This window comes from Hemitrygon akajei, chromosome 16, assembly GCF_048418815.1.
Source record: "Hemitrygon akajei chromosome 16, sHemAka1.3, whole genome shotgun sequence".
Lineage (NCBI taxonomy): Eukaryota > Metazoa > Chordata > Chondrichthyes > Myliobatiformes > Dasyatidae > Hemitrygon > Hemitrygon akajei.
In genome coordinates this window covers 19,604,906-19,630,607 of record NC_133139.1, presented here as the reverse complement: position 1 = coordinate 19,630,607, position 25,702 = coordinate 19,604,906, and the positions used below count along the sequence as shown (strand labels likewise).

Here is a 25,702-nt window from a genome sequence, read left to right as displayed (position 1 = left end):
GTTTTCTCTGGGTAACTCCATTTTCCTCCCACAGTCCAAAGACGTACTGGTTGGTAGGGTAATTGGCTATTGTAAATTGTCCCATGATTAGGCTAGGGTTAAATTGGGGGTTGCTAGACAGGCTATTGGAAATTCCAGAAACATAAGCCACATTCACCCTAACTTAGTACTCCCAAGCCTCACTAATGCAGGAAATTTCCTGCATTTCTCTGTGGAAGTCCCGATTTCCAGGCTAGAGAGCCTGCCTGCTGTATTAGTGAAGGATTAGGCCTGGTGCAAACATAGCAAACACCATTTCAGGAGTTGGTAGAGCAGTGCCAGATATAGGGGCGGAGGGCATGATAGAGGTGAGGTGTAGAGGCCTTGCTGGCTGCTCGTCTGTGCAAAACCTACACTCTCCTTCAGCATTACTGGGGCCGCAGACACACGAGCTATCAGGACTGTCACCAGAGGCTGCTGTGCGAGCCTCCAGATGGCTGTGGATCAAGAGGTGTGACCCATGGACCAGTGCTGCTGGGACACAAGCCAGGGCCTGATCAACCCTGGCTGGGTTGCCTGGGCAACAGTGGCTGCTGTTGAAAGACCGAAAACGCCCGATGACCCCATTTATATCACTGACGATGTGTCCCAGCATATCCTAGGATGTATCTCAGCATCAAAGAATAGGAAATACTCCCAGGGGATGGAAAGGGTAAGTGGATCATGTTTTATTATTTAAGTTAGTTTTGGTTATTCTAATTCTGAAAGTCAGTGTGTTTTAATGTTTTAATATTAGGAACAGCTTCCAAGCAGTACAGATTGACAGCTAATGACATGTCTGTGGTAGTCAGTGTGCCTCCAGTGAAGGTGGGGGATTTCTGGCTTCAAAGCCCTTGCATCATTGCTTGTGTTGAGGTAGCTCCTGCAAGCTAGCACAGAAGTATTGGGAGCCAGACTTCCAGTGGAATCAAAATGGGGGAACAGGCCATCACGCTGGAACAAAAACCACAGCCCAAGAGCAGTTTCAGGGCAGTAAAACATCCAGTCCAACAGAGCTGCTCTTGATGTAACTGAAGCCAGCATTGATTTGCTAGCCTCGGTGCAAATGGGAAATGTTCATGTGCTTGTGCCTTTGCAAATGGTGCAGTTGTATTTATAGGCTGTGAAAATAACACGTTATAAATTGCCTCAGACTTGTTGAAAAGAGATAACAATTGATTGGTCAAAATTATTTTAGGTTTGGAAATTAACCAGATGCTTGCCAATAATATAGGACAAACGTACCCATTTGCTGCCTGACCTGCTGAGTTCCTCCAGCAGTTTGCGTGGACCATCCTGATGAAGGGTCTCAGTTTAAAATGTCAACTATTTACTCTTTCCATAGGTGCTGCCTGACCTGCTGAGTTCCTCCAGCATTTTGTGTGTGTTGCTTACCCATTTGGGGTTGAGCAGTATTTTTTATTAATTGATAGGCTGTTGTTTTCATTAGAAAGAATTGCATTTATTCTCATCTATAATTCTCCTTGATTTGAATGGCTTGCTCAGTCACTTCAGAAGGGGCTGAACAGTCAAAGGGATCACTGTGGGTCTGGACTCACAAAAATACCAGATGGATAGAAGATTAAACTGGCAAACCAGACAAAGACAGCAGATTTCCTTTCCTAAAAGACATCAGTGGACCGGTTATGAGAATCTAGTTATCTAATTACAGAAGTACTTTAAACTCCCCAGATGGTGTGGTGAGATTTGAATTTGTGTATCTGAATCTTCAGTTTGGATTTTTGGAATACTAATCCTGTAAATTAACTACTTCACAGCTCTATCTATTCTATCAAATAGACAGAGCATTAGAGTTGAGTTGAGTTTTTAGACTGCACAATTGATATTAATCCATTTTATCTTCACAAGATTAAACTAGTTCACATTTGTCCCAGCAGAGAATCTGTTGGGAACCCAAGGGAAATTATATGGATTAAAACTCTACTGACTTTACTATTTTCGGTGAACAATTTCTCAAGCAAATTCATGAAGACTAGGATAACAGTGCAAGGCCATTGAATTTATACCTTGGAGCCCAAGTCTCATGACATCCAAAGATTAATCCATGTTTCTACCTTTCGGTAGTTTCTCAATTCATTTTCCCCTTCAAGCACGTTTAGATGTTATTGTTTCCAGTGAAAGGACATCAGTCTCAAACATTAACCATTTCTCCCTCTACTATTGCTACCTGACCTACTGAGTCAATCCAGAATTTTTTTCTCTATTATTCTTTCAAATTTCCAGCATCTGCAGTATTTTGCTTTTGTGGAAATGCTGTACAAGTGTTAAACACATTTATAAGGATACCTGTCTTTAATTAACTGCCAATGTTTAATAAAGTTAGCTATTAATTGCCAAAGTGGGTCTCCCCATTGGTCATTCATTATTAGTTGCCTTCAATAGACAGCTACATACAATGCTTTTAACATAAAGGTCCCAAACAGAAATACTATCAAATTTTGACAAAGGAGATGTTTAGACATGTGCAAGTGATGTGGGTTTTAAGGAGGGTCTTATAAAATGGGAGGTGAAAAGTACAGAGAAATTCTGAAAGAGAAGGAACAGAATGCAGAGTTTAAGGCACAGCCACCAAGTTAGGACAAAGGTGTACAATATGAGAATTGTTGGTAAACTCCATCCCTGCTTTTGAGTAGGTCCTGGTGAACTGCCCTCAGACCCACCTGCAGTAATGAAGGTGGTGTTGGTGAAGGAATATTTTAGCACAGTAATGATGAAGGAAAGGTAGTGTAATCCCATGTCAAGATACATGACTTGGAAGGGCACTTGAAACATAAAATTGTTACAGAGGCTTTGTTAACTAGAGTTGAAGGAAAACAAAGTTCCTTGATGATTATAGGGCTACTGAAGGATGGGGAGAGAGCATGTTAGATCATGGAACACAAGGATCAGAGGTTTAATATTGTGACATTAAAAACTCAGCAGGGGAACATCACATGACTATTAAGTATTACTGTTCTCAACAATAGTGCCTATTTGATATCCTCTTTAAAGTCAATAGAAAGTCTCTGTTTTATTGTACTAGGATTAGAGACAACACAAAACAATATATTAAAAAGAACAATAGTGCATGTATTTGCAATGAAATTCCACTTTACAGACAGACATACTTTATTGATCCGAAGGGAAATTGGGTTTCGTTACAGCCGCACCAACCAAGAATAGTGTAGAAGTATAGCAATATAAAACCATAAATAATTAAATAATAATAAGTTAATCATGCTGAGTGGAAATAAGTCCAGGACCAGCCTATTGGCTCAGGGTGTCTGACACTCCGAGGGAGGAGTTGTAAAGTTTGATGGCCACAGGTAGGAATGACTTCCTATGATGCTCAGTGTTATATCTCGGTGGAATGAGTCTCTGGCTGAATGTACTCCTGTGCCTAACCAGTACATTATGGAGTGGACGGGAGTCATTTTCCAAGATGGCATGCAACTTGGATGGCATCCTCTTTTCAGACACCACTGTCAGAGAGTCCAGTTCCACCCCAACAACATCACTGGCCTTACGAATGAGTTTGTTGATTCTGTTGGTGTCTGCTACCCTCAGCCTGCTACCCCAGCACACAACAGCAAACATGATAGGCCTCAATGAACACCTTCAGTCAAAGGGTTACTTGATTTTCATTTGATTTTCCTCTGAACATTAACTGATCTGGAATTGTCCAGACTGTCAAAGGGTTCTTCACCAGGCACATATGATGGAGCTGAAAACTGTATTGTTGCAGCCAAGTCAAATTAATTCTGAGGCCATTCCAAAAACTGGACCATGTTCAATGTTGTAACCATCCTCTCCCCTGTGCTTGACCGGCATTTCTGACCTAAATTTTGACCGGCCTGACTCAAAGCAAGTAGATCAGCTTTGCATTGTGAGCATTTCTTTGAGCAGAGTGACTTGGAGGGCCATTTTCCTCTTCAGAGGAGGATACGGGTTGGCAGAAAGAACAAACCTCAGTCCACTGACAGTTTTCTTTTCAGTCCTGCTGAGTGTCCACCCTTCTAACCCAGGCTAGCTCCCGGGGCTCCAATACAGTCTTTGAAACCCTGGTGCATGCTATATTTACTAATGTGGTAGCGGATAAGAGAGATGAGAGACAGGTCTGACAGCATCATACATAAGCTGAGCATTTGTTATACAGTTCTTTTAGTAACTCAAATGCACCTCCTACTCTGTCCCCAAGTTATAATAGTGCAGTTAGTGAGGTAGATATAGGAGGGAGATTGAAATTCTGGCTGAGTGGTGCTACAGCAACCTCTCACTCAATGTCAGCAGGACCAAGGAGCCAATTATTGACTTCAGGAGGAGGAAAGCACAGGTCCATGAGCCAGTCCTCACTGGGGGATCAGAGCTGGAGAGGGTCAGCTACGTTAAATTCCTCAGTGTTATGATTGCAAAAGATCTCTGCTGGGTCCAGCATTTAAATGCCATTACAAAGAAAGCACAACAGCGCCTCTACTTCCTTAGAAGTTTTCAAAGATCCGGCCTGACATCTAAAACTTTGGCAAACTTTTATAGATCTGTGGTGGAGAGTACATTGACAGGTTGGTTGCATTACAGTCTGGTATGGAAACACTAATGCTGATGAACGGAAAATCCTACAATAAGTAGTGGATACAGCCCAGTCCAGCACGGGTAAAGCCCTACCCACTATACAGCCCACCTACATGGAGCACTGTTGCCGGAAAGCAGCATCCATCATCAAGGACCCCCACCATCCAAGCCATGCTCTCTTCTTGCTGCTGGAAGGTACAGGAGCATCAGGACCCACACCACCAGGAATAGATATTGCCCCTCAACCATCATGCTCTCAAAACAAAGGGGATAACTTCATTCAACTTCACTTACCCATCACTGGACTGTTCCCACAACCTATGGACTCTCTTTCAAGGGCACTTCATCACATGTTCTTAATATTTATTGCTTTTTTTTCTTTTGTATTTGTACCGTCTGTTGTCTTTTGCACACGCGTTGTATGTCTATCCTGTTGGGTGTAGTCTTTCACTTATCCTGCTGTGTTTCTTTGTATTTATTGTGATTGCTCACGAGAAAATAAATCTCAGGGTTATATATAGTGACATATATCAACTTCGATAATAAATCTGCTTTGAACTTTGGTGGCAATTCTCATAGAAGGCTTGCAGCTGAGAACATCTATTTATCCAAAAAGGCAGCTAAGAAGTAAATCTTTAGGTAAAGCATTCAACTTGTGCAGTTGTTATAAAATGAAGAGATGATTTTATAAATTCAGTTTAAATTATCACTGAACGAGTCAGGCTAGATGTGTTTCCAGTGACTGCATGTTGCAGAATGAAGCACAAGCATAAGATTGAATGTTAGAAAGCCAGGTCAGCAGGTTGGATCAATTATTTTTACACAAAGGGGTAAAATAAGATGCAATGCCAGAAACGATGATTGAGACCGTGATAAAGCAGTGTTTTAGGATTGGGAGGAGAGGTAATGACTTAACATTACAGAACCTCAAAGTACAGGAGCATTGTGGTTAGCTTACTGGACTTGTAGCCATAGGTTCTGTTTTATGGATCCAGAAATGCTTCAGGTGGGCCCTCATATCACAGGGTTCCGCCCACGTGAACTGTTTGCAACCTGAACCATTCACAAGTGGGAAATGTAGCCGGGAACCAAGTTCTCACATAGCAGAAGACGCTTGAAAGCCCACAGCAGCGGGTAAATTCAATCCCACCTGTCTCTCAAATTCTCCTTAGTAGATAAGTCAGGTGCTTGTAAGTTGGGGAGGAATTGCAGATCAGATCCCACCATGGAATCGGGGGGTGGGGGAGGGGGTGTGGATTTAAACGGCATTAATTAGATCAGGAGTTATTTTATAAAAAAGCTAATCTCAATGAAGATGAACATGAACCTACTGGATTGTCATAGAATTTTATCTGGTATGCTAAAGCCTATCACCTACTACAATACAATAAGAGGCCATTTGGCCCATCAGGTACTTGCCAGTTCCCAACAGAGCCATCATTTCAGTCCCATTCCCACCTCCTTATTTCTCTGTCACCCTGCAACTTATTCTCTCTCCATTAATTCCCCTTTAATTCTCTCAGCCTTCATTCAGGAGTCATCTACAGTTGTCAATTAACCTGCCAGTACGTAGTTGAGATGTGGGAGGAAAGTGGAGCAACCGTGGCAACAATTGTAGGGAGAATGTGCAAACGCCGGAGACAGCACCTGAGGTCAGAGCGAATCTGGGTCCCTGGGGTTGTGAGACAGCTGCACTAGTCCTCCCACCCCCCCCCCCATCCCACCAAACCCCACCATCCTCCCATTGGTGAAAATTTATTTAGTCTGGTCTTTATGTCTATCCAAAGCCATCTCTGTGGTTGACTCTTAATTGCTTCCTCCATTAGCAGTTAGGGATATACCATAAATGCTGGCAAAGCCAGTGATGTCCACATACCGTAGATAAATAAAACAAACAAAGAAACAAACCATTGGCCCAAACTGACCACACTAGAGTCTGTGCCTTTCCTCATCAGCATAACCATAGAATCCCCCTTTCCTGCTGTGGATGCACAGCCTCCCCGTGAGAAAAGTCCATCTCCCACCCGCATCCTCACCACATTCTACAGAGGATGTATCAAGAGCATCCTGAGCAGCTGCATCACTGCCTGATTCGGGAATTGCACCGTCACAGATCGCAAGATCCTACAGCGGATAGTGAGGTCAGCTGAGAAGATCATCGGGGTCTCTCTTCCCACCATTACAGACATTTACACCATACGCTGCACCCGCAAAGCTAACAGCAATGTGAAGGACCCCACACACCCCTCATACAAACTCTTCTCCCTCCTGCCGTCTGGGAAAAGGTACTGAAGCATTCGGGCTCTCACGACCAGACTGGGCAACAGTTTCTTCCCCCAAGCCATCAGACTCCTCAATACTCAGAGTCTAGACTGACATCTACATCATTTATTATTATATTGTAATTTGTCCTCTACTGTGCCTATTGTCTTGTTTATTACTTATTGTACTGCCCTGCACTGTTCTGTGCACTTTATGTAGTCCTGTGCAGGTCTGCTATCTAGTGCAGTTTTTATGTTGTTTTATGTAGTCTGGTGTAGCCTTGTGCTGTCTCACATAGTCTAGTGTAGTTTTGTGTTTCATGTAGCACCAGGGTCCTGGAGGAAAGTTGTTTTGTTTTTACTGTGTACTGTACCAGCAGTTCATGGTCGAAATGACGATAGACTTGACTTGACTTGACTTGAAAGTGGAGTGTGAAATGTGGTGAATCAGTGGAATTCATGGGCACTGCTGGCTGTGGAGGCCAAGTCGTTGGGTATATTTAAGCCAGAGGTTGATAGATTCTTGATTAGACAGGGCACAATGTGATACAGGGAGAAGGTAGGAGACTGGGGCTGAGAGGGAAATGGATCAGCCATGATGAAATGGCAGAGCAGATTCAATTGGCCAAATGGCCTACTTCTGCTCCAGAGTCTTATCAGCTTATAGAATGTACTATCGTATTACTACACTCATTCCCCGTGATGGGGAGTCCAACATTCTCATCATTCTTTGGCTAAACATATTTCTTTAGAATTCCCTGTCTGTTTTCTTGGGAAATCCATCTAGTCCATGCCAACTGCCTACTCCCAATGACCTACTCCATATCTCTACCATCCATGCACCTATCCAAACTTCGCTTAGAACCTTTGATGACCTTTAGGTATACCCTTCCTTATTAACGGAAATATACTCTTTCTATTCATTCTATTAAAAACCTTCCATGATTTAAGGACTTCTTGTAGATCATCTATCAGCCTTCAGGTCCTACTCATGACATCCCTTCCTGTTATATGCACCCTGCAATTCTGATATTGTCCTTATAAATCTGTACCGCAACTTCTCTAGTGACCCTTTATGCTTTTTTTAAATAACAAATCCAGAACTTTGGAGCGGCATGGTAATATAGTGGTTAGTGTAACACTATTACGGCACCAGCAGCCTTGGTTCAATTGCTGTCACTGTCTATAAGGAGTTAGTACTTTCTTCCCATGACGAGAATGATTCCAGGAATGAGAGGGTTACCGTATGAGGAACGTTTGGCACCTCTTAGGCTGTATTCCCTGGAGTTCAGGAGAATGAAAGGGGATCTCATAGAAAAATTCCAAATGTTAAAAGGCCTGAACAGTTTAGATATGGCAAAGTTATTTCCCATGGTAGGGGAGTCTAGGACAAGAGGGCATGACTTCAAAATTGAAGGACGTCCTTTTAAAACTGAGATGCAGAGAAATTACTTTAGTCAGAGGGTGGTAAATCTGTGGAATTTGTTGCCACAAGCAGCTGTGGAGGCCAAGTCATTGGACGTATTTAAGGCAGAGATAGATAGGTTTTTGATTAGCCAGGCATCAAAGGGTATGGGGTGAAAGCAGGGGAGTGGGGATGACTGGATGAAGTGGATGAGCCCATGATTGAATGGCAAAGCAGAGTCGATGGGCCAAATGGCCTACTTCTGCTCCTATATCTTATGGCTTTATGGTCTTAGACCATGTGGGTTTCCTCAGGATGCTCCAGTTTCCTCCCAAATTCCAGTGGCGTACTGATCAGTTGGTTAATTGGGCGACATGGCTCTTGGGCCGGAAGGGCCTGTTACAGTACTGTATCTCTGAGTACAACTGTCTGCAATATTCTAAGTATGGTCTGCCCAAGGTTTGTTACAGACTTAGCATTATTTCCTTCTCTCTCAGCTCTGTCCCTCTTGGAATAAAACCTACTGCTCATTTGGCATTTTATGGCCTTGTTAGGCTGTGTTGCAACTTTCAGAGACTGGTGTAATTGTATCGTGAGACTACACCACTGAGACTCACAACTTCCAACGAAAACTTTCCAGCTGCCATTTATCTATGTTGAACTGTTTCCCATTCTGTACTTCTATAAATATCCTGTCGTTCTATTGTACTTCTTTGTTCTTCTGTTAATACCTGCGAGAAAATAAATCTCAACGGAGCAGATGATGACATATACGTACTTTGAACTTTAGTTTGTTGCCATTTTCCATAGTACTGATTATCCCTTCAGTTTGATATCATCCACAAATTTAGGCATGTGAGTTTTTGATTCCAGAGTCCAAGTTGTTAATGAACAGTTGAACGACAATGATCCTTGTACACACATCTTCTTTCACAGTGAACAGCTGCAGTATTTTTTACTGTCACCATCAGATTTCCATTGTATATCCATTCTTCTACGTATCCCTGACTGAACATAATAGGAATAAAGGTACACACAGAGTGATATATGGATGTGAAGAATCAGCATCTGCATGGATAAATTGGGCAGAACAGCTCCTTTCCTGTATTCCTTGCAATTGCACAACAGCTGTCTTTCACAAACAACCCCATTTTCAATGGTCCATTTTAAGCAGTAAGTTCATTGCCTTTGATATCTTTGGGGGAAATGGCTATATAGAAGCCACCTGTAACCTTGTATCTCCAAAACACAGAAGATGAATTTCTAGGCCCAGTTTATACAGACCGGACACCAGGGGGAAATAGCGTCTGATGGATTGTTTCTGACAAGCCTCCAATATTGTCCTCTGACACATTTGGTTCTGACAAGCTTCAGTCCCATTTTCCAAAAGTTCTGATTGGTTCTGACAATTTCCATTCCCATCTTTCAAATGATTTAATCGCTTGTTACTGATAAATCCAGCTACAGTGTAAAAGGCAGAATTTCCTTGCGAACTGGTGGCAGACCATCGATAGAAACACCATTTGCCGTTCTAAGCTGCTGACAACCGGTGTAGCTATTGTTGTCCTGCTTGTCCACTCAAGGGATCAGAATCAGGTTAATTATCAGTCTTATGATGTGAAATTAGTTGCTTTGTGGCAGCAGTACGGTGCAAAGACATAATATTATTATAAATTGCAAAATAAATAAATAGCACAAAAACAGGAAATCATGAGGTAGTGTTCATGGGTTTGTGGGCCATTCAGAAATCTGATGGCTGAGAGAAAGAAGCTGTTCCTAAATTGTTGGCTGTAGGTCTTCAGGCTCCTGTACCTCCTCCCTGATGGTAGTAACAAGAAGGCATGTCCCAGTTGGTGAGAGTCCGTAATAATAGATGCCACCTCATGAGCCACTGCCTATTGAAGATGTCCTCGAGGGTGGAGAGGTTTATACTGGTGATGGAGCTGGATGAGTCTACAGTCCTTTACAGCCTCTTGCAATCCTGTGCATTGGAGGCTCCATACCAGCTGGAATGTATAAGAATGCCTTGGATGCTCACAGATATTCAAATAATCCGCAGAAATGTTAGGAATATTGGAATTGGGTTATTATTATCACATGTACTGAGATACATTGAAAATTTGTCTTGCACACTATTCGGGCAGATCAATACATTACACGGTGCCTTGTGGTGGCTTACGGTAAGATAGTAACAGAATGCAGAATAAAGTATAAAAAGTACAGAAAAAATGCAGTGCAGGTGGACAATAAGGTGCAAGAATAGAAAGAGCTGAGGTGTAACGTGGCACATGCTTTCAGACCACTGTATCTTCTGCCTGACGGGAGGGTGAGAATTCAATTCAATTCCATTCCAATTCAACCGTGGATGAATACCCATGAATATAGACAAACGAGACAGCTTTGCTCCAGAGCCACGGTACCAACAATCACACAGCACAAAGTACACATAGCCCACGTACAAGGTAGCAAGCACCTAAAGATCACAGTTAGATACAGCCGTGCAAAAAAAAAATAGTCCAGACCCGAGCCATGAACGCTGCTGAAATCTGCAGTCGAGCACAATGCAGCTTGTCTTCTGCTGAGCGAACACTGGGGGGCAGCACCCACTCCAGCCTGGACTCCACTCCGCCCCCGGTGGAGTGCACCGGCTCTGGCGCCTTTCTGCTGGTGACTCACTGGATGGGATGGGGTCCTCGATTATGCTGAAATATGAGGCAGTGAGAAGTAGAGGCAAAGTCCGTGGAGAAGAGGCTGGTTTCCTTGATGTGCTGAGCTGTGTCCCACAATTCTCTGCAGTTTCTTGCAACTTAAATGTTAAAGGTACATAAACCAATTGTTACCCCACAGTTAGGAGAACGAGGAAGGGTTAGTCAACAGGACTTAATTCAATGAACAGTGGAGATAATCACTTATCCTCTTGTTCCTCTAGATTAAACTAAAAGAAATCTTTGAGACTCCCACAGAGATCATCCTGATTCTGGAGCTAGTGACTGGTGGGGAGCTTTTTGACAGGTGCGTATCAACCCCAGAGTTCCTTCCTCAAACTGTCTGTTTGACATGCAGCCAGGAACTGACTTGTTTTCTTGCAAACCTAAAGAAAATTGGCTGTGGATTTATAAGTAAAAGGCAGCAGAAGTCTAAAATAACACAGAGCTCAGTCATCAGAGAATACAATGAGCATTGTTTTTTTTCTGTCCAACAAAAAGAATTGCCCGTTTTTCTTTCGAACTTCTTTGCTTCGTTTTTAATTGAGATAAATGCTAAAAGTTTGATTGATCAGCAAAAAGAATTTTGTTGATGGTGCTGTAAAAGGTAAGGCCTACGCAGGAGCGGTTGTGGAGTGAAGCAAAGCCAAGCCCAGTTCCTTGCTGCCTCTGAAATATGTAAATATGCCAAGCCACAAGCTGCAGAGAAATAAATTGCAGATATGTGTCAACTAGTTCAGCAACTTGAAGAAATTAACGGAGATTGAGAGACATTATGGAAATCGGGGAATGTGGGTTTAGTTCTGGAAAGTGACAGTAAGATAAAAGATTACCCATATTGAATGGCAGAGAAAAAAAACAAGAGGGGACAGGTGACCTCCTTCTATTTCTTTCTGTTCTTATTTAAAAGGTCCAAAAAAACTCAAAACTGCAATAGTGGATATCCTTGTGGTGTACGAGCAACTATGAGATGCACTAATCTATTCCCAAGAATAATGTGCTCCTGACTTAGAAGTGTGCTATTATTCCATCTTTTGTTGCTGGCCTTTTTGCTGAACTCCCTGTGCAAATATGGCAGCAGTTCAAGATGGCGGCTAACCAAACACTTCTTAATGGAAGTAGTGAAGAGCATAATCACCAGTTTAGGTAGAAAAGCTTACATCTTAGAGTCATAGAGTGCTACAGCACAGAAACAGACCCTTCAGCCCATCACATCCTTTAGTTAGTCCATTTGCATGAGGTCCATATTATTTTTCTTAATTTTTTGAAGATGTGGCGTTTTCAGGCTGGACTAACATTTAAACGCTAATTCCTAATTGCCCTTAAGAAGGTGATGGTGAGCTGTCTTCTTGAACCATCACCAGATCCTTATATGCCTACACCTTCTCCCTCGCTGCCATTCAGGGCCCCAAACAGTCCTTCCAGGTGAGGCGACACTTCACCTGAGAGTCTTTTGAGGTCATCCACTGTATCCGGTGCTCCCAGTGTGGCCTTGTGCATTTCAGTGAGACCCAATGTAGATTAGGAGACCATATGCTCTATCTGCCAGAAAAAGAGGGATCTCCTGGTGGCCACTCATTTTTATTCTGCTTCCCATTCCCATTCCGGCATGTCAGTCCATGACCTCCTCTACTGCGGTGATGAGGCCACACAGATTGGAGAGGCGACACCTTATATTCCGTCTCAACACATGAACGTCAATTTCTTGAGCTTCCAGTAATTACTCCTCCCCCTTCACCATTCCCCATTCCTATTTCCGTTTCTCACCTTCTCCTTCCCTACCCATCACCTCCCTCTGGTGCTCCTCCCCCTTCCCTTTCTTCTATGACCTTCAGTCCTCTCCTATCCAATTTCCCCCTTCCTCCAGCCCTTTGTCTCTTTCACCAATTGACCTCCCAGCTCTTTACTTCACCCCTCGCCCTCTTCCAGTTCTAGCTATCACCTACCGCCTTGTACTTCAAACTCCCCTCCCCCACCTTCTTACTCCGACTCCTCTTCATTTTTTTTCTCCAGTTCTGACAAAGGGTCGCGGCTCAAAACATCAACTGTTCAAACTCCATAGAAGTTTCCTGGACTGCTGAGTTCCTCCAGCATTTTGAGTGTGTTCCTTAATATGCCTTGCCTATTTAATCCTATAAATCAGTTTGAGTGAGTGGAGGAAAATTTGTGAAGGTGTCAGAAGTTGGTTTTCGGAGAGGGGTGGGTGCGTGGAACAAGCTTCCAGCTATCATGGCAGAGGCTGATTCAATAGGGATATTTAAGAGACTTTTAGATAGGCACGTGGATGGAGGAACACTGGAGGGTTATGGGCTATCTAGGAGGGAAGAGTTAGATTGATCGTGAAGTAGACTTATTGAGATTGGCACAACATACATACTTCACTGAAGGGCCCTTCCTGTGCTGTACTGTTTGATTTTGTAAAGAAACAAAGCAACTTGGCCCCTCTGGAATTCAGAAGAATGAGAAGTCTTTGGAGTATACAAAATTCTCACAGAGCTTGCGAGACCATAAGACATGCAGTAGGAGCACAATTAGGCCATTCAGCCCATCAAATTTGCTCTACCATCCTATCATGGCTGATCTATTACCCCTTACAACTCCATTCTCCTAAACCTCTGCTTTAAATATACCCTATTACTTAGCTTCCACAGCCGTTTGTGGCAGTTAACTTCACAGATTCACCTCCCTCTGGCCAAAGAACTTCTTCCTAGGATTCCTTCTAGGAGAGAGAATATATAAGAAGTCATTTACATATTATTGAGATACAGCGCAGAATAAGCCCTTCTGGCCCATTGAACCAAGCGGCCCAGCAACCCCCAAATTAACCCTAACCTAATCATGGAATCATTTATAATAACCAAGTAACCTAGCAACTGGTGTGTCTTTGGACTGTGCGAGGAAACCCACACAATCACGGGTAGAACATACAAATACTTTACAGTCAGCGGCAGGAATTGAACCCGCGTCACTGGTGGTGTAAATGTTGTGCTAACCACTACGCTACCATGTTGTCTCAGTGACGCTCAGCTGGCTGCCATGTTCAGACCCTGTGGTCGTCATCCCACAGCAAGAGGTTGGCAATTCGTGATTGAGTTGAGAAGAACTTCCTTTGCCAAAAAGCTGGAGCATCTTTGCCATTCTCTGCTAAGAGGACAGGAAAAGATAGCCACAGTGTATTCAAGAGGTATTTAAATGCTACAAGCTATGGGGTCAGTGCAGGAAAATGGCACAGAGTTCAAAGCTCGGCCAGGATCAGGCTGAACGTTGGAGCAGATGTGGGGCTGGATGGTCTACTCAGCAGTAACTCAGGAAGCTGAGAGAGATAAGTGGTGCAACCAAGTGTAGAGCAGTGTGCAGCACTAAGTGATAACTTTGCATGTTAAATCTGTCTTCCATGTTTAAAAATAAAGAATAGTGCCCCAGCTGCCTTTCTTAGGTGTCTCCTGAAGCCAACAGAGGGTAAACATTTTGGGTGATTGACCTGACATCAGGAAAGGCAGGTACCATCAGACCTAATTAGTTTCTGCCAAATATACCTTTGGAGGATATCCATCTTTCTGTAGCAGTATGGTCTAATAGCATTGTTAAAGTGTTAAAATGAACCCGTACAAGAGAATCTCAAGGCCTAAATCTTTGTAGGGTTGTTAACTACTGTGTTTAGTGATCTCTCAGCACAGGGAGCCACAGTATCACAGCGTTTAGCATAACGTTATTACAGCTCAGGGCGGTCCAGAGTTCAGAGTTCAATTGCCGCACCATTTGTAAGGAGTTTGTATGTTCTCTCCGTATCCATGTAGTGCTCCAGTTTCTTGTCCACAGTCCAAAGACATACCGGTTATTAGGTTAATTGGTCAGTGTAAATTGTCCTGTCAGTCAGCTAGTGTTAAATAGGTTGCTGGACAGTGAGGATCATTGGGCTGGAAGAGCCTGTTACACGCCGTATCTCTAAATTTTAAAAAAATCACCTTTCTACTGAAGCTTGTGCTAATACATAAATAAGATAAAACTTCATTTATCCTGAAGGAAATTACTGTTGCAAGGTTGTTCAGTCAGTAATATGTACTTTAAAATACAAAATGTAAGCATTGAAGTATGATAAAATAGAAAACGTGCATTAAAAAGTAACAGTGCAAAATAGAGATGTGCGATGAAACCATATACTTAAGGAGGAGTTGTGGAGTCTTATAGCCACGGGGAGAAAGGATCTCCTGTGGCGTTCAGCAGTGGAATCAGTCTATTACTAAAGGAGCTCCTCTGTTTGTCCAGTATGTCATGGAGGGGGTGAGAGGGATTGTCCAGTATGTCAGGGAGGGGGTGAGAGGGATTGTCCGTAATGCTCCGTAGCTTCTGCGGCCTCTTCCTCTCCGACACAACCACCAGCAAATGTAGTGCAAAAACCTGTAAAGTGTCTGGGGGGGAAAAAGAAAAAACACACTTAAGTTCTATTATGTGATTTTCACAATGACAGCGAGTTAATGGTTGCGACGTTGACGCTTGTCAATTATGTTAGCCATTTCCAATGTCAGGTAGTCACCGATTTAAACATAATACATCCAAATGCAAAGGAAAAAACTCCTCTTATTGGGCCTGGAAAATGTGCTGTGTTCTCATTGTGGAGTTTGTATTGGTTATGAGACCAATAGTGCAAACTCAATGTGGCCCTGGGTCCAGGAAACAATTAAAATGGAGTTCCATATATTCCTCTTCCAGAGCAGAATACTCAGAGGAAAATGTCACATTCTCAATCCGAGGTTTCCTTGAATTATTAGCTATTTCATTCATAACCAAAATGTTAAGACTGTGCTGAGTGGATATTAGGACATAGAACTGTACAGGCCCTTTTTAACCAATTCCAAGCTCAACTTAACACTTCCCTCCCACATACAGTAGCCCTTCAATTTTCCTTCATCCATGTGCCTCTCTAAGAGCTACTTATATGTCACTAACACCTCTACTACCACCCTTGGCATGCGTTCCATGCACCCACCTCTCTCTGTGTTTAAAAAAAACTTAGCTTTGACGGCCCACCTATGCTTTACTCCAATCTCCTTAAAATTATGCCCTCTTGTATTAGCCATTTCTATCTTGGGGGGGGGAGAAAAGCACTCTATCTGTGTCTCTTGTCATCTTGTACATCTCTAAAAAAAAACATCCTTCATCATTCCTTCGCTCGATAGAGAAAAGTCTTAGCTTGCTTAACCTTTCCTGTTTTTTTTGTATCCACAGGATAGTGGAGAAAGGATATTACAGTGAGCGGGATGCAGCCCATGCTGTAAAGCAGATTCTGGAAGCTGTTGAGGTGAGTCACCTTAGACATTTCTCACTTCCAGTCACACTCTTCCTCTCAGCTCTCCCTCACCAGCACACCTCTGCCCCACAAGCAATCATTTCTCTCTGCGCATCACACAGTTTAACTTGTTGCATTTTGTCCTGGGAAGTAACGACAGCCACATTGTTCTGAGTCAGAATGGGTCCATTCATTTGAAGTTGGATAGCCTTGGCTTCATATTTAGCTGGTGAGAAACTACAGTTCCAAACAAACAGTTTTCAGTACCGTCTCACTCCTGATGATGATCGCGCTCTTGCATATTTATTTTATCTTGAGTAAATCAGGTTTTATTTTTAAGCAATAATAAGGGAACAAATTTAACGAAAGATTTACCAAAAGAAAACAAACATTGTGAAGCATACCACATCACAGTGGAAAAAGGGCAGGAGGGGGCGAATGGCCTCTTTGTGCAACTGCTTAAGACAAAGATGGGGTGTTTTTAGTTTCTCTGAGGGTTGTAAATCTTTGGAAATCATTCACAAAGGATGATGGGAGTGGAGGTGTGGATTTTATTTATTAATTTATTGGGGTACACTGCGGAATAGCCCCTTCTGGCCTTTACAGCCACACCACCCAGCAATCCCCCAATTTAATCCAAACCTAATCGGGGACAATTTACAATGACCTATTAACCTATATGTGTTCGATATTGAGGAACAGTGCAGATCATGCACCAGGCAGCCCGCAAGCAGGATATTCAACTGAACTTTATTGACAACACTGCTTGTACAATATGTGAACTCCTCGCATGTGGGAGTGGCTAACTGAGTGGAGTATTAATAACACTATTAACTACCACAGCATCACCTACCAACTGGAAGCACACACAAAATGCTAGAGGGACTCAGCAGGCCAGGCAGCATCTATGGAGAAGAGTACAGTCGACGTTTCAGGCCGAGCCCCTTCGGCAGGACTGGTATCAACTGGTAGCTCTTTGGGCTGTGAGGGAAAACTGGAACACCTGGAGGAAACCCACACGGTCACAGGGACAATGCAGCACGGCAGCATAGTGGTTAGCACAACAGTTTGCAATACGGTCGACGCGGGTTCAATTCCCCCCGCCGCCGGGAAGGAGTTTGCACGTTCTCCCCATGGCCGCGTGGGTTTCCTCCTGGTGCTCCAGCTTCCTACCACAGTCCAAAGACGTAGTGGTTAGTAGGTTAATTGGTCATTTTAAATCGTCTTGCAATCATGTCAGGATTAAATCGAGGGATTACTGAGCGGCGTGGCCAGAAGGACCTATTCTGCAGTGTATCGCAATAAACAAGTAAATAAATAATTTTTAAGGCAGAGGTAGCTATTCTAGTAATGCAAGGGTGAAAGGTTACTGGGGTAAATGGGAATGCGCAGTTCAGCTTTCAGTCAGATTGCCCTGTTTTATGAAATGGTGGAACAGGCTCAAGAAGCTAAGTGATCTACTCCTTCTCCTAATTCTTAAGTATTCATGTAACATTCAGTGATGTCCATGAGGAATTCAGTTCCAATGTTAACATTGCAGCCTTGTTCCCTGAATCAGTGTGTGGTTGTACAACTGGGAATTGGGTTGTTTAGTGCTGACAGAAGAGAAACCTCTTATCCTGTTCAAATTATTTTGAGGGGAGCCGCGGGACCCAATTATCTCATCCCCATATGAACTGTCCTAGAAACTGGGCTCGGAGTAGAGAAGCTCAAAAATTGGAGGCCATTAACCCCCTCAAGCAACACAAGAAGGAACTCAGCGGGTCAGGCAGCATCTGTGGAGGGAAGTGGTCAGTCGACAATTCAGGTTGAAACCCTTCATTTTCCATATCACTCCCGAGACGCTGCTTGACCTGCTGAGTTCCTCCAGTACCATTTTGTGTGGCTCCAGACTCCAACATCCTGCAGTCGCTAGTGTTTCCATTAACCCCTTCAAACCTGTTTTCCTATTCAGGGAGATCATGGCTGATATGTGTCATTAATTTTCAGTCCGTTCACTCTGGACTCCTCAACCAGCAGAAATAGTTTCCGTGCAATCTAGCTGATTTATATATTGCAACTTTAGTCAATATTAAAGGATATTGGAGAAAGCTAACACATAGCTAATACACAGTCAGCAGTGATCTCCGTCCAGTAACAAAAATTCTCTCCTGCTCTCCTCTTCTATTCCTCACTCTGGTCCTTTACATCTTCCCACCTGCCTATCACTCCCCTAGATCCATTCTTCCTTCCCTTTCTCCTTTCCTATCAGATTCGTTCCTCTCCTGTCCTTTACCTGTCCATCCCACCTGGCTTCACCTATCACTATGCAGCTCCTTCCTCTCACCACCACACCCCCTTTTTTATTCTGTCATCTTCCCTCTCCTTCTCAGTCCTGAAGAAGGGTCTCGGCCCGAAATGTCATCTGTTTGTTCATTTCCATAGATGCTGCCTGACATGCTGAGTTCCTCCAGCGCTGTGTGTGTGGTGCTTTGGATTTCCAGCATTTCTCATGCTAGTGATCTCTTCAAGTGGCCATACACCCTCAAGGATTTGAAATGTCTAGATGAGAGGTCTCGACTTGAAATGTCAACTGTTCATTTCCCTCCACATATGCTGACCGACCTGCTGAGTTCATCCAACAGTGTGCTTCTCACTCTAGGTTTCAGCAGCTGCAGTCTATTGTGTCTCCAGGCTCTGAAATAACCTCTCCTGTACTGAAATCCTGTCTGGAGGTTCTCTCCACCTCTCACCCTTCAGTGTTGACAGAAACCTGGGGTTGAAGTAAACACAGAAAATACTGGAAACACTTAGCAGGTCAGAACTTTTTATGAAGGACCTTCGGCCTGAAGCATTAATTCTGTTTCCACAGACACTGCCTAACCTGCTGAGTTATTTTTTAGCATTCTCCCTTTTTTAGTTCGGATTTCCAGCATCTGCAGTTTATGTGATGTTTGCCTTGGGTCAGCACCGGGCACGGTAGATATTGAAAGGATTTGATAGCATACTGCTGAAATCCCTCTCCGGAGTTTCTTGTTCTTTATTATGTCCTTTGGCGATCAGCATTGTAAACCATTCAAGTACTCCCTGTACCCCGCAGTTCCATTGTATCTGGATGCAGAGTCAGTTAACTTTCCTAATGCTGTCTACTGGGTTGTGGAGCACAGAGCCAATCACTGCAGGAATCAAATGATGCTTACTACTCCGAGCTGTTTGGAAGGGAAACATTTTTTTCCCCAAAAGAATGTGGATCACTTTGCCTTGACAGTTCATCGTTTGAATTTTCTTAGACACTGACTCCCATAGCAAAACCACGTTATTTTTAACATGTTAAAATCTCAGAACGGCCTGTTGTAAGCTGCATTATAAGAGAAAGATGGTTTTAATATCTTACATAGTACAATAAATATCCTATATATATCAGGCCGATTGCTTTGAAATTAAATAGTATGCCTGGATTAAGGCTTCATCCACCCACCATCTTATTTCTTTTATTTATCTGTAGTTACATAAACCAAATGTGACATTGCTGTATTTTTTTTTCACATGTCTTGTCTGCTGGCTGAATTTTAATTGTGTATAATTTAGAATCCCCGCTATTCTCAAAATGTAACCTGCGATGGAGGAGCGTAACAAATGGCCAACCTGTGTCAAACCGCTTTCTTTTTTTATTCTGTGTGACCAAGCCTAAACAAAAGCTTAATTGCCTCTTCGGAGAGTCACGGACTAACCCGGTGTGAATGTCAGTGACTCGCTGGTGAATTCACTGGGACACATTGTCACAGACATGACCTGGGGTTGTAACACAATTACAGGTCTGTAGATTAGACTCTGTCTGAAAAGAACAAAAGGCTGTGGGTACTCAGAATTCAAAATTTTGAAGAAAGGCAGTACGTGCTGGACTCTCTGGGCAGGTCTGTGGAGAGAGAAAAAACATTTCAGGTCTATAAATTTCCAACAAATTCAGATCTTGGTTAAAAATTACTAGTCGATCTGAGCTGTACCAGGGCACCGCTGTACTGTTCTCTCTTAACATCTGATATTTTGGGAATCCAGTTGCTTTTACCCCCATTTACACTGGTCATTTATCTTTTGTCATGTTTATCGATTCCAATGGTGTTGTTTCAAGTTTGTTAAGTGTCTGAACTATCAGACTATATATACTCAGTGGCCACTTTATTAGGTACTTAATAATGTGGGCACTGAGTGCATGTTTGTGAGCTTCTGCTGCTGAAGCCCATCTGCTTCAAGGGTTTGACATGTTGTGCATTCAGAGATACTCTTCTGCACACTGCTGTTGTAACTCATGGTTAAGTTCGTTTAATGTCGTCTTCCTGTCAGCTTGAACCAGTCTGGCCATTCTCCTCTGCCCTTTCTCATTAACGAGGCGTTTTCACCCACAGAACTACCGCTCAACTGATGTTTTTTTCTTTCTTGCGCCATTCTCTGCAAACTCTAGAGACTGTGGTGCATGAAAATCCCAGAGGATCAGCAGTTTCCGAAATACTCAAACCACCCCATCTGCAACCAAAAATCATTTCAGACTCAATCTGAGAGTCAAATTGAGAGTAGGGGAGATTCAAACAAGAGGTCATGATTTGAGAGTTAAGGGGCAAAAGTTTAAGGGTAATACGAGGGGCGATTTCTTTACTCAGAGAGTGGTAGCTGTGTGGAACGAGCTTCCAGTAGAAGTGGTAGAGGCAGGTTCGGTATTGTCATTTGAAGTAAAATTGGATAGGTATATGGACAGGAAAGGAATGGAGGGTTATGGGCTGTGTGTAGGTCGGTGGGACTAGGTGAGAGTAAGCGTTCGGCACGGACAAGAAGGGCCAAGATGGCCTGTTTCTGTGCTGTAATCGTTATATGGTTATATATGTTATATAATCTCAGTTAACAACACCAGCAGTGGGATTGGAAAGCTTTCCACCAATCACCCCTTTTCAGTCTGGCAATATGTACTTAATTTTTCCTTCTTACAAGCTATGTGGGTGTTGCTATTAAGATTGGCATTTATTGTCTGTCCCTGTTGAACAAGAGAAGATAGTGGTGAAATCCCTTTAACAACAAAGCTATTGTACTTATAGCTGCTGGAGCAAAGTTGATGGGCCAAATGGTCTCATTCAGCTTCTATGTCAAAAAGAATGAAGAGGCAGAAGGTGAAGGTACCTTCCAGGCTTTGTAAGAATTGAAACTATTTTTAATTTCATTTCCGAAATGCTATTAAATAAGCCGGATATCGCATTGAAAGGGCCAATTGTATTGAATAATGAGTCCATCGTCACTGCTCCTCCGACTCCTGCCTCATCCTCACCACATCCACTCTATAACAAGACAAGTTTAAATTGGTGTTACTTCCAGACTTTGAAGCAGGGTTTCACAGTGCATGATCCAGCCACGTAGTGATCTCATTGCAAAATAGGTACTCAATTAACTATACTTAGCTGTCCACCGTGTTAAATATCAACAACAAAAAATCCCTTGAAGGTGTGAGCATTGGGCTTGCTTTTCATAAACCAGCTAAAACTGTAATTGCAGTGTGGATTTTGTGTGTGTGTGTGTGCGTGTGTCGGCAAGATAAGCAGTTGCTATGTGACAGGAACCTCTCTCCGGGAAGTTTTGACATTCAGCTTCAGGTTGGATGGCCACCAAGAGTCAAGGATTTGGGTTCAAGTGATAAGTGGAAGTCAGGATTTCGGAACTGGGTGATCAGCAGAAATTGTGGCTTCGGAATTGGCCTGATGGTCGGAAATTGGGTTTTTGCGTCACGGCAACTGGTAAGAGGCATAGGTCGAGTGGATAGACAAAGACTTTTTCCCAGGGAAGAAATGGCTAATACCAGGAGGCACAATTTTAAGGTGATTGGAGGGAAGTATAGGGGGATGTCAAAGCAACACACATGAAATGCTGGAGGCACTCAGCAGACCAGCAGCATCTATGGAAAAGAGTAAACAGTCATCACATCTGGGCCAAGACCCGTCATCAGGACTGGACAAAAAGAGAAATGAAGAGTCATATAACCATATAACAATTACAGCACAGAAACAAGCCATCTCGGCCCTTCTAGTCCGTGCCAAATGCTTACTCTCACCTAGTCCCACTGACCTGCACTCAGCCCATAACCCTCCATTCCTTTCCTGTCCATATACCTATCCAATTTTACTTTAAATGACAATATCAAACCTGCCTCTACTACTTCTACTGGAAGCTCATTCCACACAGCTACCACTCTCTGAGTAAAGAAGTTCCCCCTCGTGTTACCCCTAAACTTTTGCCCCCTAACTCTCAACTCATGTCCTCTTGACTGAATCTCCCCTACTCTCAATGGAAAAAGCCTATCCACATCAACTCTATCTATCCCCCTCATAATTTTAGATACCCCTATCAAGTCCCCCCTCAACCTTGTACACTCCAAAGAATAAAGATCTAACTTGTTCAACCTTTCTCTGTAACTTGGGTGTTGAAACCCAGGTAACATTCTAGTAAATCTTCTCTGTACTCTCTCTATTTTGTTGACATCTTTCCTATAATTTGGTGACCAGAACAGTACACAATACTCCAAATTTGGCCTTACCAATGCCTTGTCCAATTTTAACATTACATCCCAACTCAATGCTCTGATTTATAAAGGCCAGCATACCAAAAGCTTTCTTCACCACCCTATCCACATGAGATTCCACCTTCAGGGAACTATGCACCATTATTCCTAGATCACTCTGTTCTACTGCACTCTTCAATGCCCTACCATTTACCATGTATGTCCGATTTAGATTATTCCTACCAAAATGTAGCACCTCACACTTATCAGCATTAAGTCAGGGGAAGAAGTGCAAGGTAGTAGGTGATAGATGAAACCAGGAGAGGGGAAGTGGTGGAGTAAAGAGCAGGTGCAGAGGTGTGCCAGCTAAAGTGGCCACTGTCTACTGTAAAGAACAGGTTAGGCCCCAATATTTACTGAGGTGAGAGTTCCAGTTAATTTGTTCATGAAGCAATGGTAATGAAGGTTAGGGTTTCTGAGTACTGTAGGTTTTAGATACAAGGCCTGCCTATACTTATACATTGTAAGCAGATGCCCTGTCCAGGCAGCCCACCTGACTTGTAACCTTGGCTTTCAATCATGTGAGTAACTCTCCCAGAGACTAATGATGAGATTTTGAGTTTGCTTTTGAGAGAGCAAGTGGAGGTATATAGTGTTTTGTATATGGAAATAGGAAGTTGATCACAGAAAATCACAGGGAGATCTCGTGATGTGACTTGAGACTGTGTTGCTAGATGGTTAAAGGTCACAATCCTTGGGCAGTGCATTGTCTCTCCACAGGAAACAGGTTTGCTCAATAGACCAAGGGGAAAATGTCTTGCTCCTCTTCACCTTTAATGGTAGAGAATGCATGTGTGAAATGTAAGATCTGCCGCAGGTCTGCTTGACCTAACAAGTATTTTTGGCATTTTATGTTTATATTCAGAATTCTGGTACTCTGCTTTCAGGGAAAAATAGCTTTTTCATACAGCAAACTTTGCCACCCATGAACAGCCAGGTTTCCTGAGGTAGAGGGAACTGGACAACTGGAGAGATATATTCAGCATTAAAATATGCAAATAAGGATTCCATCTTCTGGGCTGAATGGGCTTAAGATTTTGGTTCCGGTTTGAAATTTTTATACGTTTTCACATTACGAATGACCCCAAACCATCCATTTTTGATGGTTAAAGCTCACCCACACCCTATAGAAGATCTTATTTCTAGAAAATTCCCATTTAATTTTTGATACGTTGACCTGGAGATTTAGGTATATAGCACATTTGAAACTTAGACCAAGACATCCTGGGAAAGGCTTCATTGGTTACTTCTGGGCCAAGTAGATCTCAATGACATTGTAACAGATGGGGATCCCATTGATTTAGATTCTATATTTTTATCTTCAAAATAGCTTCATCCAATACAAACCACCATCCTATTTCTCCATTCCACCCAACTTATCTCTCTCCCAATACCCCAACAAACTTATCCCTCACCTCCAATTTTTCAATTGTCCTTTGACCCTCGAGTGACACCAACATTCACAATGGTCCTGACTTCTTTCTCCCACATCCCACTGAACCTTTGTTCCAGATTACTGAATCATTACTTCCATAAATAACTCAGTTCAGCCATGCAGTGGAGACCCGCTACTCCAAACACCATGCCATAAGACCATAAGACAAAAGAGCAGAATTAGGACATTCAGCCCATCAAATCTGCTCCGCCATTAAACCTTTCAACCCCATTCTCTTTCCTTCTTATGACCGTTAATGCCCTTTCTAAACAAGAACCTCTCTGCTTTAAATGGATATACTCAATGACCTGCCCTCCACAGCTGTCTGAGGCCATCAATTTCACATATTTACTATGCTCTGGCTAAACAGATTCCTCCTTTTCTCTGTTCTAAATGGACATCCTTATATTCTGAGGTTGTGCCCTCCATTCTAAGACTCCCCTACATAAGAAATATTCACTGCACATCCATTCCATCTTGGCATTTCAATATTTGATAGGTTTCAATGAGATCACCTCCCCCCCACATTCTTCTGAACTCCAACAAGTACAGGCCCTGAATGTCTTGACCCAAACGCAGAGTAGTCGAGATGATTTAGCAGTGAGTGATACCTTTAATAATAAGCTGCAAAATAGCAAGCCACAAGGTACCACAAAACAAGGGAGAACAGATATTTAACACAACAAGGTAACTGGAGGCTGGTAGCATCTGGTTGATGTTGGCTGGGTTGTCTAAGTGAACAAGGATTGTGGATGAGAGCTGGGTTTAAATAGGCTGCAGGTGATGACGTGAACACAAGTGACAAGTGATTCCTGTTTGCTGTGTAAGTCGGCCCTCATCCCACCACAGCTGGCACCCAATGGCCCAGGGAAATCCAGATAGATCCAGTGGAACTTGTTGACGAGCGATGGATCCAAGATGAAACTGGATGACACCCAAGGTCTCTCCTCTGGGCCATACCCTTCCCAGTCGACCAGGTTTTACACACCTCGTCCACGATGATGTGAATCCATCAACTTGTGAACCATGTACACTGGATACCTTCCACCATCCTCGGCTCCAGAGGTGCAGACACAGGTGGGTTGGGTGGTCCATCAACAGCAGACTTGAGGCAGGACACGTGGAAGGTAGGTGTGACTCTGAGGAACAGTGGCAGATGGAGACAGTAAATTACAGGACTGATTTGATGGGTAATTTTAAGGGGCTAATGAACCAGGATGAGATAATCTTTTTCCATGTGAAAGATTTAGAGGCAGCGAAGCAACATTGAAACTTCTCCACTTGCTAATTGGCTCTTTCGGAGTGAACATTGGTCTGCAGGTGATAGCCAGAAGTCAAACTCATTGTGATGTGGAGACGGGAGCAGAAGGCTCACCAGAGGTGGGAGACGAATTGTGAGCCGCGGTCCAACAGAGTGTCCTGAGGGAAGCCGTGGAGGAGAACTGCAT

General features: G+C 43.1%; 1 protein-coding gene across 1 annotated transcript in view; it reads left to right on the top strand.

The window, feature by feature from the left end:
• LOC140739806 (calcium/calmodulin-dependent protein kinase type IV-like) overlaps positions 1 to 25,702 on the top strand; it is a 141,027-nt gene that overhangs the window by 53,349 nt on the left and 61,976 nt on the right. Inside the window, exons 4-5 of the mRNA XM_073068351.1 lie at positions 11,183 to 11,265; positions 16,185 to 16,257. Coding sequence (XP_072924452.1) covers positions 11,183 to 11,265; positions 16,185 to 16,257 — 156 coding nt within the window. The remainder of the gene's footprint in view (positions 1 to 11,182; positions 11,266 to 16,184; positions 16,258 to 25,702) is intronic.